General features: G+C 46.3%; 1 protein-coding gene across 6 annotated transcripts in view; it reads left to right on the top strand.

Moving 5' to 3' along the window:
• Positions 1-17,185, top strand: part of tmem94 (transmembrane protein 94) — a 95,723-nt gene that overhangs the window by 72,205 nt on the left and 6,333 nt on the right. For all 6 annotated transcript variants that reach the window (XM_054736381.2, XM_054736384.2, XM_054736378.2 and 3 more), the window contains 8 exons: positions 1,577-1,889; positions 2,220-2,393; positions 4,853-4,955; positions 5,054-5,262; positions 5,336-5,517; positions 6,244-6,376; positions 9,425-9,540; positions 12,143-12,242. In XM_054736381.2, coding sequence (XP_054592356.2) covers positions 1,577-1,889; positions 2,220-2,393; positions 4,853-4,955; positions 5,054-5,262; positions 5,336-5,517; positions 6,244-6,376; positions 9,425-9,540; positions 12,143-12,242 — 1,330 coding nt within the window. The remainder of the gene's footprint in view (positions 1-1,576; positions 1,890-2,219; positions 2,394-4,852; positions 4,956-5,053; positions 5,263-5,335; positions 5,518-6,243; positions 6,377-9,424; positions 9,541-12,142; positions 12,243-17,185) is intronic.

Here is a 17,185-nt window from a genome sequence, read left to right as displayed (position 1 = left end):
TGCGACAGGCGTGTCGTAGCCTATGCTAGTAAGCTCTTGTCCGGTCCCGAGTTGAAGTACTCTGGCTGTGAAAAAGCTTTGCTTTCCACCATGTGGGCGGTGAAACACTTTTCTAGCTACATTGGTGGACAGAAAATCCTCATTGAGACTCGGCACCAGCCAGTGACCTTCCTTAACAGTCAGCGCATCAGAGATGGTGTGGTGACCAATGCGAATCGCTTCATGGCTGCTGGTTCTTCAAAGCTTCGACATGGAAGTACGCTATACCCAGAACCGACATAGCCCTCTTGGCATGGGTTTGGCTGCGTGCCAACACTGCTCGGACGACACTGTCGCGTCAGTCCCACCAGCCAGCCCTCCTCAGACTCTTCAAAACCGCAACCACCACTATTTTGATCAGTCTCTCTGTGTGGACTTGCCGATCGTGTACGTCGATGGCAGTGCTTTTTGACACGGTCCTATGCCTAGTGCAGGCGTAGGTGTCGTCTGGTTGAACGCTGACCAGAGCGACTCCCGGCTTGGGTCTGAACAGACGCCTATAATGTGTCGTGTGCCGGAGGTAACTCCAGACGGGTCTGGCCGGAACCGCGGCTTCTTCTACTAGCTCGGTTTCCATAGAGGGTCCGCTGGACCTCGGCATTCCTGATCTACAAGAGGACTTCCACCGAAGGCAAAGGTAGACACAACATGATGGGGTCTCATGCTGTTTCTGAAACTAACCAAAGCTTATTTCAAAACAACATCTTCAGTTCCCGTCAGAACTAATCGCTTCTTCGGATTTGCTGGTTCTGATTTACATGACACGTCATCCATTCACCGCCTCATCCACTTTTAGTTACACTACACATTTAGTTTTGAAGTCAGTCTAGTTTAATTGTTAGTAATAAAATTCTTAACTTTAAAACTTGACTCCCTCTATTCTGTTGTCTCTGAGTGAATACATAACGGTTACATAATCTCTGCATTAAAAAGATCCAATCTTCTGGCTTAAATAACCCTCGATCCATAAGGTGGATTTCATATTTGCTATGGAAGCCCATGCCTTACAGCTCATTAAATAAAATGTAAGAACCTCTCATTTTCCTTACATAACTGTAGCATCAAAATTGCTAATTTTTGCAACCCTAGTGGTTTGACCGACCTGCAGGGCAAAAAGCTTGTGCTACTTCAAAGGTATTCAATTATGTCTTGACTAAGGAACGATTGTCCAATCAGCTATTCTGTTAACAGAGCCAGTGGTGGAAGTGGGGGTGCCCCGTAATGAAGGTTGTAGGTTTGATCTCCAATCAGTCTCTCAGTTGTTGTCCTTGGGCAAGAAACTTAACTCACATTGCCTGCTGGTGGTAGCTTGTCTCACCAGTGTGTGAAAGATTGTATGTGCCTAGACAAATGACTGATTGTGTTTTAAAGCGCTTTGGGGGGTTCTAGGGCTCTAGAAGGCTCCATTTCAAAATCAGGCCATTTACCATTTGCCAGAGCTTTGATTTTACCATCACTAGCTCGTGTTGAATCGTTATTTTCTCCATAAAAATGCCTCTTGGGTCGGCCATATTGACTGTTTGTTTTCTAATTCCAGGACTTTGCTTTGGACTTCCTCAGTGCGGAGGCTGAGGATTTTGTTTGTGACTACCACCTGGAGATGCTGAGCCTATCTCAGGACCAGCATAACCCAGCAAGCATCCAGTTTGATGACCTGTCCTGGCAGGGCCACTTACCCTCCTTGAAGCCTTTGGGTCTCAACATCATGTTGAACCTGTGTAACACTAGTGTCACCCAGCAGCTTTGCCATTTCTCAGACCACCTCTCCAACCTGGCCCTGCAGGAGAGCCATGGTGCTGTCCTGCCTGTCTATGTCCCTTGGGGGCTGTGTGAGCTCTCCAGACTCATAGGTGAGCTACTGGGTGCTGTTTGCAACATCAAGGTAAAAGCCAGGGTTTTCTTATGTTTGACAGCTGAACACAGTTAATCTCACATATTTTCACAGCTGAGGTCAAAGGTTAACTTGAATGATCAGCATCTTCTGTTAGGCAATGCCAAAACATACTGGTGTCATGAAAGTAGGGAACATGGTCCAGGTAGTAGATGGGGTCTAGGTAGGGGACAGGGTCCAGCTACAGGACAGGATGCAGTTTGGGTGGGTTTGAAATGTGTGACCGGACTGAGATCTACTTGTAGGATCCTTGTCACTGTGTGTTAAAGCTCCTGCTTGTTTCTGTAAGGTTTCACTCCTGGTGCCAGACAGCTCTTCAACCAGGAAAACCACCTGGCTCTGTACCAGTTACCGTTAGGACAGAAGAGGAAGGAGTTAACGTCTCACCGCCTTCACTACTTCACTAAGCGCCAGCCCCCCATCTCACACCTCATCTCCCTGTGTGTCCGTGATGTGTCCTCCAGTAAGTCACACATGCACACACTCATCCACCCACACACACTTGTATGTATATGCTTGTGAGGACCTCCATCGACTTCCATTCATTTTAGCGACTCCACTATGCCAAACCAACAACAACGGCTCACCAGGGTGGTATAGCTCATCGCATCTACAAACACACCCCATTTCACTCTTTTTCTCTCCCTTTCTTCCCCTCACCCCAATCCTAATCCTAATACTCTTTCTATTTGTGACCTTTCCTCACCCCTAATACTAACCCTAACCCCTCTTTGCTTGATTAACTGGCCGAAACACTCGTTAACCCAGTGGACACCACTGAGGATTAGTCCTAAAATTCTGGTTAGCCTTAGATACACCGTAATACCGGAATAGACCCTCTAATCGGGTAGTAATAGTGCAAGTAATCTAGGGAAGCAAGTAGGACTTGGCCTCAAATAGATAATTAAACCCCCATCTACCAAGTGTGTCCGTTCCACATCTATAACTGACTTTAATATTACGATGTCCTTTTTTTCTAGGTATTATGGTTATTTTGTTACCATGTCTATATACCTTGACATAATGACAAAGGACAAAATGTGTCGTATGCTAAAATGCACTTTTACGCTGATGACACAATCATGTTTATGTTTATGTGCTTAGCAGACGCTTTTACCCAAAGCGACTTCCAATTTATTTTAACCTATAGGGCATGTTGTGATCTGTGGGGGGAACCGGAGTACCCGGAGAAAACCCACGCATGCATGGGGAGAACACGCAACTCCACGCAGAAAGGCCGCAGCCGAGTTTTGAACCTGCGACCTTCGTGTTGCGACGCAACAGTGCTAACCACTGCGCCACCATGCAGCCCAATCATTTACTATTATGGAAGGGGGTGTTAGTGGGGGGTCACTAAAGCTGCTGAATTCTTACAGAATGCTTTTAATGAGGTCCAACAAATGATATCGCCCCCCCCCCCCTTGCAGTGTGTCACAGAGAGTTTAAAACTAAAATTATTCTTGTGCAAATATTGGTGTAATGCCAGTTATTTAAATGCAGCAGTTGCTGGATTGGCGCAGTTCAAAGTGAGTGCGTCTAATAAAACTCTAGTAACATAAAGGTGAGACGTGTCATAATTTCATTCCCCTTCCCCCACCACCACAGCTGGAAAAATTCCTCGGGGAAACACCGAGCTCTTATCTTTTACTCTCAAAATCCAGCGTGACATGTTCTACGAGACTTGGTCAAACTGGGCCGAGTATGCTCCACCTATAAGATGTGTTTTTGTGTGAAAATCATTACGAGTGATTGATGTCTGAAGTTTCATGATGTGATGATACTTCTCACAGCTTTTGATGTTTTGTGATACATAATTTTGCTTGTTTTCCTGCTTTATTTTCTGTTGTTAAACATGGTTTTTAATGCTTTAAATCCTAAAATAAAAATTACAGAAAAAGTGAGAGAATATTTTTATACTTTACACTACCACAGACTTTTGTAAGATGTATAGATCATTTAGTTTAATTTTCATGTTTTTTTAATGTATTGTGTGATTCCTATCTTCTTCTTCCTGTGAGACTGGTCGGGTGGCGCCCTAGCGCCCCCATGGATGAGCCGCCACTGGTCAGACTGGCCACGACTCAAGAAAGGCCACATTCATGCTAGTTTGAGCTTTGCCTGAACGGACCTTGAAGATTCTGATGCCAAATGGAAAACGATCTGATGAGACCAAAACTGAACCATCTGGCCTCCTCACCAAACAGTACACCTGGTATAAATCCAACACCAATCACCATCCACACCACACCTACAGTGAAGCACGGAAGTGGCAGCATCCTGGTGTGGGGGTGTTTCTCTGCCTCAGGGACTGGGGCTTTTGTTAGGGTAGAAGAAATTCTGGATGGGCAAAAACACTGTCAAGCTCTTGAAGAAACACTGCTGCCCTCTGCCAGAAGGTTGAAGATGGGCAGAAGATTCACCTTTCAACATGACAGCAGTCCACAGGACATATCTAAACTGACCCCACAGTGGCCGAAGGAGAAAGCGTGGTCCAGTCAGAGCCCGGACCTAAATCCCAATCGGACCGACGTGGACGGTTCCGTAGAGAAGAGTGTTGCTCAGTCTAGATGTGCAACGCTGATGGAGAAGTATCTCAGCAGAATCAAGGCCGTCATTGAAGCAACATGCGGTTCCACCAGTTATTGACAAGGGGGTGATCCTTTGTCATTCTCAGACTTCCTAGTTTTAACTATTGAACCTTTTCTGAACTGTAATTGTGTTGTTTTCAGGTGGATGTTATTAAGTAGCATAGGATGAGTAAAGCTGGTGAAAGATATTTTGTTTGTTTTCTTGGCGGTGAAGTAAAACCTTTTGAAAGGGGTGACTCTCTTCTACACCCACTATACCAGTTAGCTATGTGTTCGTCTGTCGTTAGCAACATCCAGATGTTCTTTCATCATTTTCCATGACCTGATGTTGTAGATAATGTCCAGATGCTGTCTCATGGTTCTGCTGACCTGGTCCTTGAGGCCTGCTCAGACTTCTGGGATGGGACTGATATCTACCCCCTTTCAGGCTCAGACAGGTCTGGTACTTGGTGGTGTACTAAAACATGATGATTGCTTTACGGTTACATGACCCACTTGTTGTTTACATGTTGATAACGATGTTTACGACCAACAGGAAGAAGGTTCTGGACTTCTACCAGCGAGCGTGTCTGTCTGGTTACTGCTCAGCCTTCTCCTACAAGCCCATGCAGGTAACCCTGTCCACCCATCTGGATGGAAAGTGTGTGGAGCTAGCTCCTGGTCCCTGTCTGTTCTCTGGGGTGGAGCTGCCCTCCACCACTCCCATCAAACAAGGCTCCTGCAGGAATAGCTGGAGTTCTGATGGTGAGGCTCTTCCCACACAAGTCTGCAGACTTGCATTAGAACAGACTGACTCTGGCTCCTGTCGTGTCTGCAGAGGGGATTGGTGAAGGTGTGGAGCGGGAGGACTGCGTTCAGGCTCTGAGTGGACAGATTTTTATGGGAATGGTGTCCTCTCAGTTCCAGGCCAGGCTAGACACAGTTCGCCTCATTGATGCTCTGGTGGCCGCTTGCATCCGCTTTGTGTACTTCTCCATGGACGATGAGCTCCGCAGCAAGGTGACACACACACACACACACACACACACACACACACACACACACACACACACACACACACACACACACACACACACACACACACACACGAATGCCACTTACACATCTGGGTCGGTACGGTCAGGGCTCGGCCGTGTCTGTTCGGCCTCATACAGGCGGTTTTTGTTCATAGATGGTTTCCGTGGACATCTCAAGAATACAGAAGTCCTGAGGATGTGGGCGGAGTTAAAGAAGTGTGGAAAAATTCGTGGTGTGAGATAAACAAAGGCAGCTGTGAGCTGTGTTGCTTTTGGAGACTCTGAACCACATTATTTTATTAATTTTCTCGCTTTTCTCTCACTGGTACTGCTGTGCATGAGGACCACACACACGCATACACACACTGTTCTTCTCTTCCCACTGAGCAGCTGTCTGCCTGCGCGCTGGAGCTCCATGCTACAAACTACACAACAGTATCCAGAATGAAAATGAATTGCGCGAGCGGGAAGCCCTCACTGGCTGATTCTACTCGCCAGTCGGGGGCGGTAGGCATGAATGTCAGTCGGCCAATCAGTCCGTAGTGTCAACTCAGTCGAGCCTTCGAGGAAGAGGTCTGTAAAAAAGAGTCACCTCAGAACGGAAACCAGCCCGTACCAACCCAGATGTGGAAGCCCCAACAGAGTGTTGCTGCTGGTCCAGAACCGTGTGTGTGTGTGTGTGTGTGTGTGTGTGTGTGTGTGAGAACAGGTATTTGCAGAGAAGATGGGACTAGAGACAGGCTGGAACTGCCACATCTCTCTGACTCCTAATGGGGACAGTCCCTGTGAGGGAGTGCCATCCAGCCCCAGTCATGGTTCTCTGCATGAAGACGCCCACCAAGGTAGTTGTTATTGGATCTCTGTTGGTCCTAGTTGGATGGATGGATGGACGGATGGATGGATGGATGGATGGACGGACAGACAATACTGTTGGTGACCCAAGAGTTCACAGAAATGTCCCTTTTGACACGACCCAACATGCAAATAAATGAAAACAGACGATAAAGGCAGTTTACAAAACCTACTTCACGTTGTTCAGAACAGATACTGCTGAGGGTATCAAAGATTTGTTCTCTTCCGAGCCAGTGGGTTTTTATACCGCCTCCCCAATGGCAGCATTATAACAAAGGAATGAAGAGGGTGAGAGAAATCCTTCGTAGTCATGGTGTCTTTCCTCAGCAGCACGTGGTCGTGCACTTCAGACATGGGAGTTTGAGGTGATCCAGTTATTTTCCAGGCCAGAACAGATGGGTACAATCTGCCAGAGTTTTGCTCAGCTGGAATCAAGAATGTGTTGGAACAGTGCTGTGATTACCCCACCTAGCTTTTACCACTCTACCTCCAGTGATGGGGTGGGGGGGGTCAACGCTGTCGTGTACCTAGGCTGTTGAACTGGGTGAAGATGTTGTTCCACAAAGGAAGCAGGTACGTGGGCCCTACCCATCATGATGTTTGATCCCTGCCATGCTTCCTGTGCGTTTGCCGAGGTTAGTTTCTGCTCCACCTTGTCCTTGTAACGTATCCCGGTTAGGTTAGCCTTCCTCCTGAACTTTCACCGTTCTCTTATCACCCTGCTGGAAGGCTTTCCTTTTTCTGAGCCAAGCACTTTTTCATGTCCTTAGTAACCCAGAGCTATTAAAGACAACCTAGCTTTTACTGTGATAGTGAGTTAGCTCATCAGCACTGTGGGTGGATTGTGGAGTCTGAAAAACAAACAAATAATAACAGACAACTTCACATTTATATTTTGTGAAAAATTACAGTATTATTAATATCAATGGATTCGATTTATAATGCAGTTTCCTAGGTGCTCACAGCACTTTCTGTTATTCATGCACTCTCATGTTCACACACTGCTGGTGATGGTACGCTACTATGCTACCACAGCTGTCCAGGGGCCGTCTGAAAGAGGCCAGGCTGCCATCTCCTTCCCCTGCACAGAAAAGAAAGATGCAGTGGGATGTGGCAGTTTGGGCAGCCTTGTTCATGATCTTCACCTCCTCAGTCACCATGTGGTACACTGGAGCCACCACCAGGGACAAGAAGAGGCTGCAGCATGTTGTACGCTCTGCTGAGAAGGTCACTGGCTGCAAACTGCCCTCTATACAAGACCTGTACACCTTCAGGGCATTGAGGCATGCAGGTCAGATAACAGCAGACCCGTCTCACCCTGGACACAGCCTCTTCGACTCGCTCCCTTCTGGCAGAAGTTTCCGAACCATTCGGACCAGAACCTCTCACCACAACAAACAGTTTCTTCCCCTCTGCGGTCAGACTCATGACTGTCAAACATAGACCTGCCCCCTCCAGCTGCTTTCTTTCAGTCACATGACCCTGTGTCGTGTTTGCACCTAAACTGGCCCGTTCGGACCAGTACCTATACTGACTTGTACTTAGTAGCTGCTTCTCTGACTATTGATTCCCTATATTGTCATTTCATTGTGTTTATTTCTTAATTCTAATTTTGCTTATTTATTTTTTCTTGCACCAAGTGCTGCAGCAATTTCCTGATGTTGTGATTCTCGCATCTACTGTGGTGTGTATGTAAGGCTAATGACGCTAACATGATGGGCAGCGTTAGCTGATTAATTACCTGAGGAAGTGCAAATGTCACCACTGCTACTGCACTGGAATGTACTGGTCCAGAGCGGGTCACTTGAAGTTATTGCGTAGTTTGTGCGTAAACGCGTAAAAAGTGTTGCCTCCCTTTGATGAAATATCTACTTTGCAAGTTGCCCTGTTCAAATTCAGCTTTGTTTATAAAGCGCTTTCACACGCCCAAAAGGACAAACAAAGCACTTTAATAAAAAACAGACGCACAGAAAATCTTTGAAATACCGTAAAAATGTCCAAGTACAGTTACAGCAACCCAGACTAGTCTTATTACCACCGTCAGAAAAAATAAGTTATCGGAGCAACGACGCCAACCTGATCCAGGCCTCCGTTTCCAAATGCCAGCTACAAGAGTTTTTAGTTGCCGCTTAAATCGACCAAGCAGTTGGGCCTGCTTCACTACGGCCGACAGCTCACTGCAGAGCCTCGATACCAGCATTGAAAAAGCACGGCTCCCACAAGATATCAACATGTACCTGGGCACTGTTAATGTTCTCTGGTCAGCTGACCTAAGGGAATGCACCAGGACATACCAGTGGGTGACATCTGACAGGTACTGAGGTCCCCCCCCCCCATTTAATGCCTTGAACACAAATAGGATGATTACCTTAAACCAGATACGATAAGAAACAGGAAGCCAGTGCAAGGCGCCTAGAACTGGTGTAATGTGCTCATTCCTCCGGAGCCTGTCAGTAATCAAGCTGCAGAGGTTTGTGGAAGGTTGCTTAAGCCCCACATAAAGCGAGTTACAGCAGTCCAACCTGCTTCCCCTCCGTGCGTCTGTGTGTGTCTGTGTGTGTGTGGGGGGGGGGGGGGGGGGGGGAATCTCGTCGGCGTGGTGTCTGAGTCTGTGTAGAGGAAACAATGGTGTAAATTGGGCGTAATGTTGAGGAGGTATCTAAAATCTCCAGTCATCATAAATGACATTTTGTCATCAAGCTAATTTCACACCAGATGTTAGAGATAAAGGGCGCTGCGTCAGATGCTTTTGGCTGTCTACCTGCTGTAGAGACAGTTATGTAGCCATAGCCATGTAGTTATTGTCTGGTGCCTTGCTGCTCTCCTTTCATTAATGGAGCAGATCAGGATACTCACGCGTGTGAAGGACCTGCTTCCAGCCTGGGCCTTTGTTTTCCTGCAGGCATGACCCAAAGGCTGGTTATTTAGAAAGGTGACTCGTTGCTAAAAGCTGGTTTTATCCTCTGGCTAAGGTTTATCTGCACTTCACCGGTGGTTTGGTTCTGTTTAATGTCCATCTTTTGTTTTCTGTGGTGAAGATTCTCGAGATGAAGCTGAGGGTCCTCTGCTGCAGGAGGAGGAGGGCCACTCAGACATGGCCAGTTTCCAGCCCACAGACAGTGATGTTCCCAGCTTCCTGGAGGACTGCAACAGAGTAAGAATTCCTTATTTTAACCTACAAAGGACTCTGAGACTTGCCACTGAAGAAATGTTCATAATCATCTGATCTTTCATTAACTAGAAATGGTTCTCCATGCCTCTCCTCCTGTCTAGATGACTGTAACACACTCTTCACATGTTTTAAGAGAAAAAAACCTTGACCGCCTTCAGTTGGTCCAGATCTCTGCAGCGAGGCTCCTAACTGGAGCAAACAGAGGAGCTCACATCACTCCTGTTCTGACGTCTCTGCACTGGTTACCTGTTAACTTTAGAGTTCATTTAGAGTCCTGACTAGAACTTTCAGGGCTCTACATGGTCAAGCTCCTCCCTACATTGCTGACCTGTTAAAGCCTTACGCCCCAACCCGAGTCCTCAGGTCCACCCACCAGAACCTTCTAGAAGTTCCAAAGACCTGATATAAAAGTCGAGGTGATCGCTAGTGGTGTGCATCTCTACCTGCCTCACGATTCGATCCGATTCCGATTATCTGCCTAACGATTCGATTTGAGTCTGAAATGCATCACGATTCTTCACACAAACATTTCATTACTTAATAAAAGCAGTAGAATAGTTTTCAATTTCTTTTTGATTTAGAAATCCCTGAAAAACAGAACATTCATCTATTCACTATAGTGAGCAATAATGTTTAAAGTGTGCTGCCTGTAATTACTTAAATAATATAAGAAATAATGTTTTCGGTAGAGCAGCTTTAAGATAGAATACTACTGAACTTAAAAATAGTAAACAAATACTGTGTTAAGAGATTCTTTCACATCCAGGATCCCAAAACAGAAATTAGCCCAGACATCCGATTTAAATGTAACGGGTACATCTTTGATTACTGGTAATGATGGCCCTGTATCCCTGTCCAATTGCTTCTAGGACAACGCCGTGCGCATGTCATTGCAACTCTGCCCCCAGAAGTAATACCTCAAAACTTTATTGTCCTGCATAGACATAGACCAGGGGTCGGCAACCTGTTCCCATCAAAGAGCCATTATTACCCGTTTCCCACAGTAAAGAAAACACTGCATCAGCCGCGGCGTTGTGGGCGGGGCCTACCCTCAGACAGCAGCCAGTACCGGTCGCTCGTGTACGTCAAAGTTATCTTTCATAAGACGATAATCAATAAAAGGATTTATATAAAGTGGATCCAGAAGTTGTAGCCCGTCTCTGCTACAATATTTAGATATTTTCACCCTGTTGGTGGTTTTACTGAGCAGGTGCCACTTTTGTCATACGTTTCTTTTTAAAACATGTTTAGACTGTTCAGAATACAAATCCAGGCTCTGTCACGTTTGATTGTTGTAATTAAACTTTGTAGGTGGGGAAGGTCAGAAAAGGATCCGATCATTTTGTTTTTCCCTCGTTTACAGTGACGGAGATAACGGCGCAGTGCGCCTGGCTCTGGTGGTAATCAAGTTAAATTATATCTATTTGCAACAATTTTCACAAGAAAACAGAACAGTTAAAAGCAGAGCTTGTGTTGACCGGATAGTTCCCGTATTTGACTATTTATTTTGACGGAGGAAGAATAGAAAGAATTACCCCGACGCATGCAGACGAACTGACATTTTATTCGTTTCGCACATTGCAGATGTAGCTAAATCACTCAAGAAAAGATTCCCATCTGAGCTGGACACCGCTCAGCGCAGCTCACTGTCAGCGCGTACATAAGGTACACAGCGAGCTGAAGATGTGGAGAGGGGCTTGGAGCGCATCGCAGAACCAGGGCGCATGCAGATTCCTCCAACTGAAGCGAGACTTGTCACTTAGAAAATGCTCCCTGATGATGAAACTTTGGCTGAATAGCGCTTGTTCCTGTCTCCAATGTGGCGACACAGATGTAAAATTAATGCAGTAAAATATAAAGCATTTTATTTAAATATCCATTCATTATTTTACAAACACAGAGAGCCGCATCAGATGGATGGAAGAGCCGCATGCGGCTCCAGAGCCGCGGTTGCCGACCCCCGACATAGACATAGGGAGAGAATCTCATTAAGTCACGTTGCTGCATCGATGCGGAATCGTGCACGGCTGAATCGCGATGCATCTTAGAATCGATCATTTTTCCCACCTCTAGTGATCACTCCTTCCAGACAGTTGCACCCTGACTCTGGAATGATCTTCCTTTATCCTTACGTAGCATCGGCAGTCTGGACACTTAAAAAACAGCTAAAGGTCCTTTTATTTAAAGCTGCTTTACTTGAGTCCTTTGTGTTTTTTACTGGTTACAAACCATCTTTATTCTTTAGTTTTAATTATCTTAAATATTTATTTTTTCTTTTAATCATGTTTTAATTTTGCTATCACTTTGATTTTTTTTTCTTTGTTATGACTCGCATTTGTATAGCATCTTTCAGAGTCCGAGTACTCCAAAGGACTTCACACTAGGGTGTATCGTGCACCCAACCACACACACACATTCTCACACTAATGGTGATGAGCTACGATGTACCCACAGCTGCCCTGGGGCAAACTGACTTGTTTGCTAAAGAAATAAACATTATTTACCTTGTTGGCATTTATCCATCCAATTGGATTGTGTTGCCTTTATTTTATACTCCTGTTTTTATATTTCTGCGTCTTCCCAGGCCAAGTTGCCCCGTGGGATTCACCAGGTCCGTCCTCACTTGAAGAACATTGATAACGTGCCTCTTCTGGTGCCACTCTTCACTGACTGCACCCCCGACAGTAGGTCACATCTGTGTTGTGTTTGTTACTGGGGGAGTTTGCAGTTTTAGATGTTTCTTTAGAATAAACGATCAGCTGTTGACCCCAAAGAGAAGTTTGTCTAAACCAGTGGTTCCTAACTATTGTGGCCTCAGGGCTCAACTTTCCCATTCCAAAGTGACCTGGGCCCATTTAGATGTTAACAATATATTGGTTTACCTAACTGGCCTTACGTTTGGTCTGATATTCAATGGCTAGACCAGGGGTATTTAGTTCCAGGCCCGGAGATCCGGTATCCAGCACGTTTTAGTTTTAACTCCGTTTCAACACACCTGATTTCAATCAGCATGTGATTAACAGGCTTCTGAAGAGCCCGATGAGCTGCTGCACAGGTGAATCAACTGTGTTGAATCAGAGAAACCACTAAAATGTGCTGGATACGGGACGTCGAGGACCAGGATTGAACACCACTGGGCTAGACCAACCCCTCATACAGTTTAACAAGCCAAAATGTTAAAGTAACAACATGTGAAAATCACAAGGACATATATTTATCATACATATGTAAACCTGCACGTATACAATAAGACTCCAAACAGGCCATGAATGACATTCCAGCAAGAATGAAATTGGCTTAATGTCAGGCTTCTGACCAGCAAACAAACTCAAAGAACTACTGATAAAACTTGTGAAAATGAGTGAAATTATGGTGTATGCTCAAAAATAAACACATTAGAAAATATTTAAATGTATTTAAAATTCAATGAAAATGTAGCCGTATAATTAGCAAATTAGTTTGAAACGTTAATAAAAACCCTAGAACTGTGCAACATTTTCATGTTTTTACATCATTTTCTTGAGCCAGTATGTCTTAAAATGACCCTTTACAGGGCACGTGTGCAAGGCATACTACCCTTTCCCGACTTAAGACCATGGTCTCAGATTTAGAGGAGCTGATTGTCATCCCAACCCCTCCCTGGGTTGGCACCATACCGTGGTGGAGGGGTTTGTGTCCCAATGATCCTAGGAGCTAAGTTGTCTGAGGCTTTACGCCTCGGGTAGGGTTACAACATGGCAAACAGGCCCTAGGTGGCAGATCAAAGTGCAGCCCGTAGACCCCTTATTATGAACAATAAAAATGAAAACCATGTTCCCTCGCCAGGACACGGGTCACCGGGGCCCCTCTCTGGAGCCAAGCCTGGAGGTGGGGCCCGCTGGCGAGCACCTGGTGGCCTGGTTTTTACCCATGGAGCACGGCCAGGCACAGTCCAAGGAGGAGACGTGGGTCTCCCTTTCCATGAGCTCACCACTCGTGGGAGGGGCCAAAGGTATCAGTGCTTTGTGTGTCGGGTGGTAGCCAAAGGCAGGGACCTTGGCGGTCTGATCCTCAACTACAAAGACTAGCTCTTGGTATGTGGAATTTCACCTCTCTGGTGGGGAAAGAGCCAGAGTTGGTGGTTGAGGTTGAGATGTTCTGGCTAGATATAGTTCGACTCACCTGAACGCATGGCTCTGGCTCTCGAACCAGTTTCCCCGAGAGTGGTTGGACTTTCTACCAATCTGGAGTTGGCCCCACTGAGAGGCGCCGAGCAGGGTTGGGCATACTTGTTGCCCCCATCTTGGTGCCTGTACGCGTCCGCCCTCCGCCTTCGTGTAGGGGGACGGGTACTGACTGTGGTCTGTGCTTATGCACCAAACTACAGTTCAGACTACCCACCCTTTTTGGAGTCCTTGGAGGGGGTGCTGGAGAGCACTCCTTCAAGTGACTCCCTCGTTCTGCTTGTGGACTTTAACGCTTACGTGGGCAACGACAGTGAGACCTGGAGAGGTGTGGCTGGGGTCTCCATGCCCTGGGGGGCATTTTGGGAACGGAGGTGCCTATTGGGGTCAGTGGGGGAGCTGGCTCCCTGGAGGGCTTAGGCCAACCAGCCATTTCTCCCCATCCCCATACATTTTTCTCCTCCTGCTCCTTCACATCATCACACAATCATGCACACCACACCTTGGGAGGTGGGCAAGTCAGGGGTGTGGGTATGGATCTCATTTCCGCATTCCTGTGGCAGCCTGCCCCCAATTTTATTTGCACCTTATACACGTCCACCAACGACATTCCACGCAAACACACACTTAGGGCCTTGGGAGTGAGCACATTCAATGCCATTTGGCAAGGGGATCTTTCAGCCTCATCCTGAGTGCCGGTGCCCACTTCCAATTTTAAACTGCACTTAGACACTGAGGGCTGTGGGGTTGTGTGGTTGCATCAGCTGGCGTAGGCCAGACGATGCCTGCACTGCCCGCTCACAACAGCCACGAATACACCTTATCAACACGCACTAACACTATATAGGAGCAGGCGGAGGGAGACTAGGGGTATAAGCACACCTCTGTCGTCGCTTGGCTTCCCAGGGCTGGAGGCTAGGAGGGGGAGCTGGCCATCATGTTGGGGTCTGGGGTGGTGGGATGCTTTGCTCAGCATTGGGTGGGGGGCCTGCTCATCATCATCCCCAGCAAAAAGAGTTAAACTCTGGGAACCAGTGATGGTTATACCCATTGTGCCGCAGTGCCAGGACCAGAGTGAATAGGGTGTGTGTGGGGAGTGTGAGTGGGTGTCTAGGGTTCATTTTTGTGAGCCTTAGGTTGTGTGTGTATGTGTGAGCATGAGGGAGGGAGTGTGTGACTATGTCTATGTATGATTGTATACGTCAGGTGGGGTCTTGGATCTGTCCCCTCTCCTGGGACTTCTTGTGCTGCTACACATCTTCACCTGCCCTCCCCCTGCCACATTTGGTGTGGAGTGTGGTGCCTTGGTCTGCCTGAGTGTTCGCGGCTCCCGGGTCAGGGGGGTTTAAGATTTTTGGAGTCTGCCTGATTGATCCCGGGGGTTGCCTGGTGGGATCTGAGTCCCTGGGCTCTGTTGCCAGCGAGGCTGGTCGTGCTGCTGGTTGTGGCTTTCCGGGGCGATCCTCTGCGCCTCTCGAGGGGGCGGGGGCTTTTCTGGTTACAGTCTCCCTGGGGTCCCTGCACTCTGGGGCAGCTCCTGGATCTCTGGGACTTGGAGCTCCCTCCATCTCCTACACATCTTTGGGGGCAGATCTGTGGCCCCTCACACTCTCTATTGGACGCTCCTATAGAGAAACCTTACATATACAAGTGCATGTACACACACAGGTGCTCACATAAGTATGGACTTTGGCACGTTCGACACAGGTCTTAAGACTGTGGATGGCACTAAATGCACTGTGGTTTATTATCGTGTGATTGTTCAGTAAAACAATGTTGATTTTATATTTCATCATCAGGATGACGCAGTGATAGCTTGCTCCTGTTGTATTGTTGTGTGTTCCTTTTCTGCAGGTCTAGAAGCAGACTCTTGTTCATCACTGATTGTTTATTTTTGTGGAACCCCCCCTTCCTTTTGACTTTTCCTTTCTCTTTCACCTCTGTCTCCGTGTCTGGTCGGAATTAGAAACCATTCAAAAACAATAACACTAAAGTTTTAAGTATCAGGCGTGACATTAAAAGCAGACGCTTTGATGCTCCACCTGAGAGTAAATCTGTAAGGCTTGTCACCAGCATTCAGACATCAGTTCTGTTTGCTTCACAGCCAGACAGGACACGGGGGGAAAAAGGAATAATCTAGCTAATTTTAGAACATTATATCACTGTAGAATAATACAGAATATATCGCATTTATTAAACAATAAAGTTTTTATATATTTATAAATTTTTATAAAAACAGATTCATGTAGAATATTTTTGAAAGGATATTGAACACTAGATACCATTTTGAACAAATATAGAATATTTTGTGTTTGAGGATCAACCTCAATGTCATCTTCCTCCTCTTCATCATCATCACTGATGGCGGGAGTGGGTGGCACAGTAACGGTCGTCTTCCATTTGCCATCGACATCTTAGTTTAAAACTGCAAAATATATTCAATGTTATAATTGTTATTATTTTTGCCATGAATATTAGGATAATGTCTAAAAAACAACAGATTTCACCTAAAAATATTAATAATGTCTTTTACTTGTTCAGGGTGTATGCTCGTAGCCTGGCCTGCCAGACTCATCCTCTGGTTGATAACAGAGAGAGAGAGTCTAGTAACTCACAGACAGAGAGGCACTTGAGGGGCAGGACTAGGCAGCTCAAACATAACCAATCAGAAAAAAAGACAGAAATGCCAACTGTACCGCGCAACGCTGTAGTTTTTTTAGATGTAGTAAAAAAATTGCGTCTGGCAACAGCGCAAACATATTTCCTTAGAAGAAAGGCTTTTAGTGCTTCTACTTGTTTTAAAGACATTCAAGTCATTTAGACCAAAAGAAAGAGCCGCAGCAAACTCCGCTTCAGACGCCATGTTTATGACAAACTCGACGTTATGGTGTGTGACCATCGACATATAAATATTGGACAATGGGTTTCCATAGACTCCAATAACACATTTTTGAAGAGAAATGGGAGGTGGCCACCACCGCCATTTTGACCGTGTCACAGGTTCCGTCAAGCCCAGACAATTCCACAAAAGGGAAGAGAGGAGGAGCTGAGGGTGGGGCTGAAAGGCTGGGATCAACTGACGACACCCGGTCAAACTAGCTACAAGCTAACCTGAAGCTAACCCAAAGCTAACGCGGAGGTGGGAGCTAAGCTAACGGAGGTAGCAACCTAGCTACAACCAGAGTTAACTGAGCACAACACCAGAGCTTCTGAGTCAGAGATACGCCGGGCTGACCGCTGGGTAAAACCGGGTGGAACACAGAGGTCTCCGAGACCTCCACAAGCCGATAGTGGGAACCCAGCTCCACCAACATGTTATATTTCAACCCATTTTCTAAAGTGCAGCATTATGTTAAATGCACTGGGTTTTACCCTATTACATTTTAATTTCATGGTTAAACAGTACATGTTAAAATCTAAGCTCAGCTCGGCAGTGACCTAAAATACATAAATATAATTTTACT

The sequence above is a fragment of the Nothobranchius furzeri genome, chromosome 16 (genome assembly GCF_043380555.1).
Source record: "Nothobranchius furzeri strain GRZ-AD chromosome 16, NfurGRZ-RIMD1, whole genome shotgun sequence".
NCBI lineage: Eukaryota > Metazoa > Chordata > Actinopteri > Cyprinodontiformes > Nothobranchiidae > Nothobranchius > Nothobranchius furzeri.
Note: the sequence above shows the minus strand (reverse complement) of the source record. Positions and strands in the feature narration are given on the sequence as shown.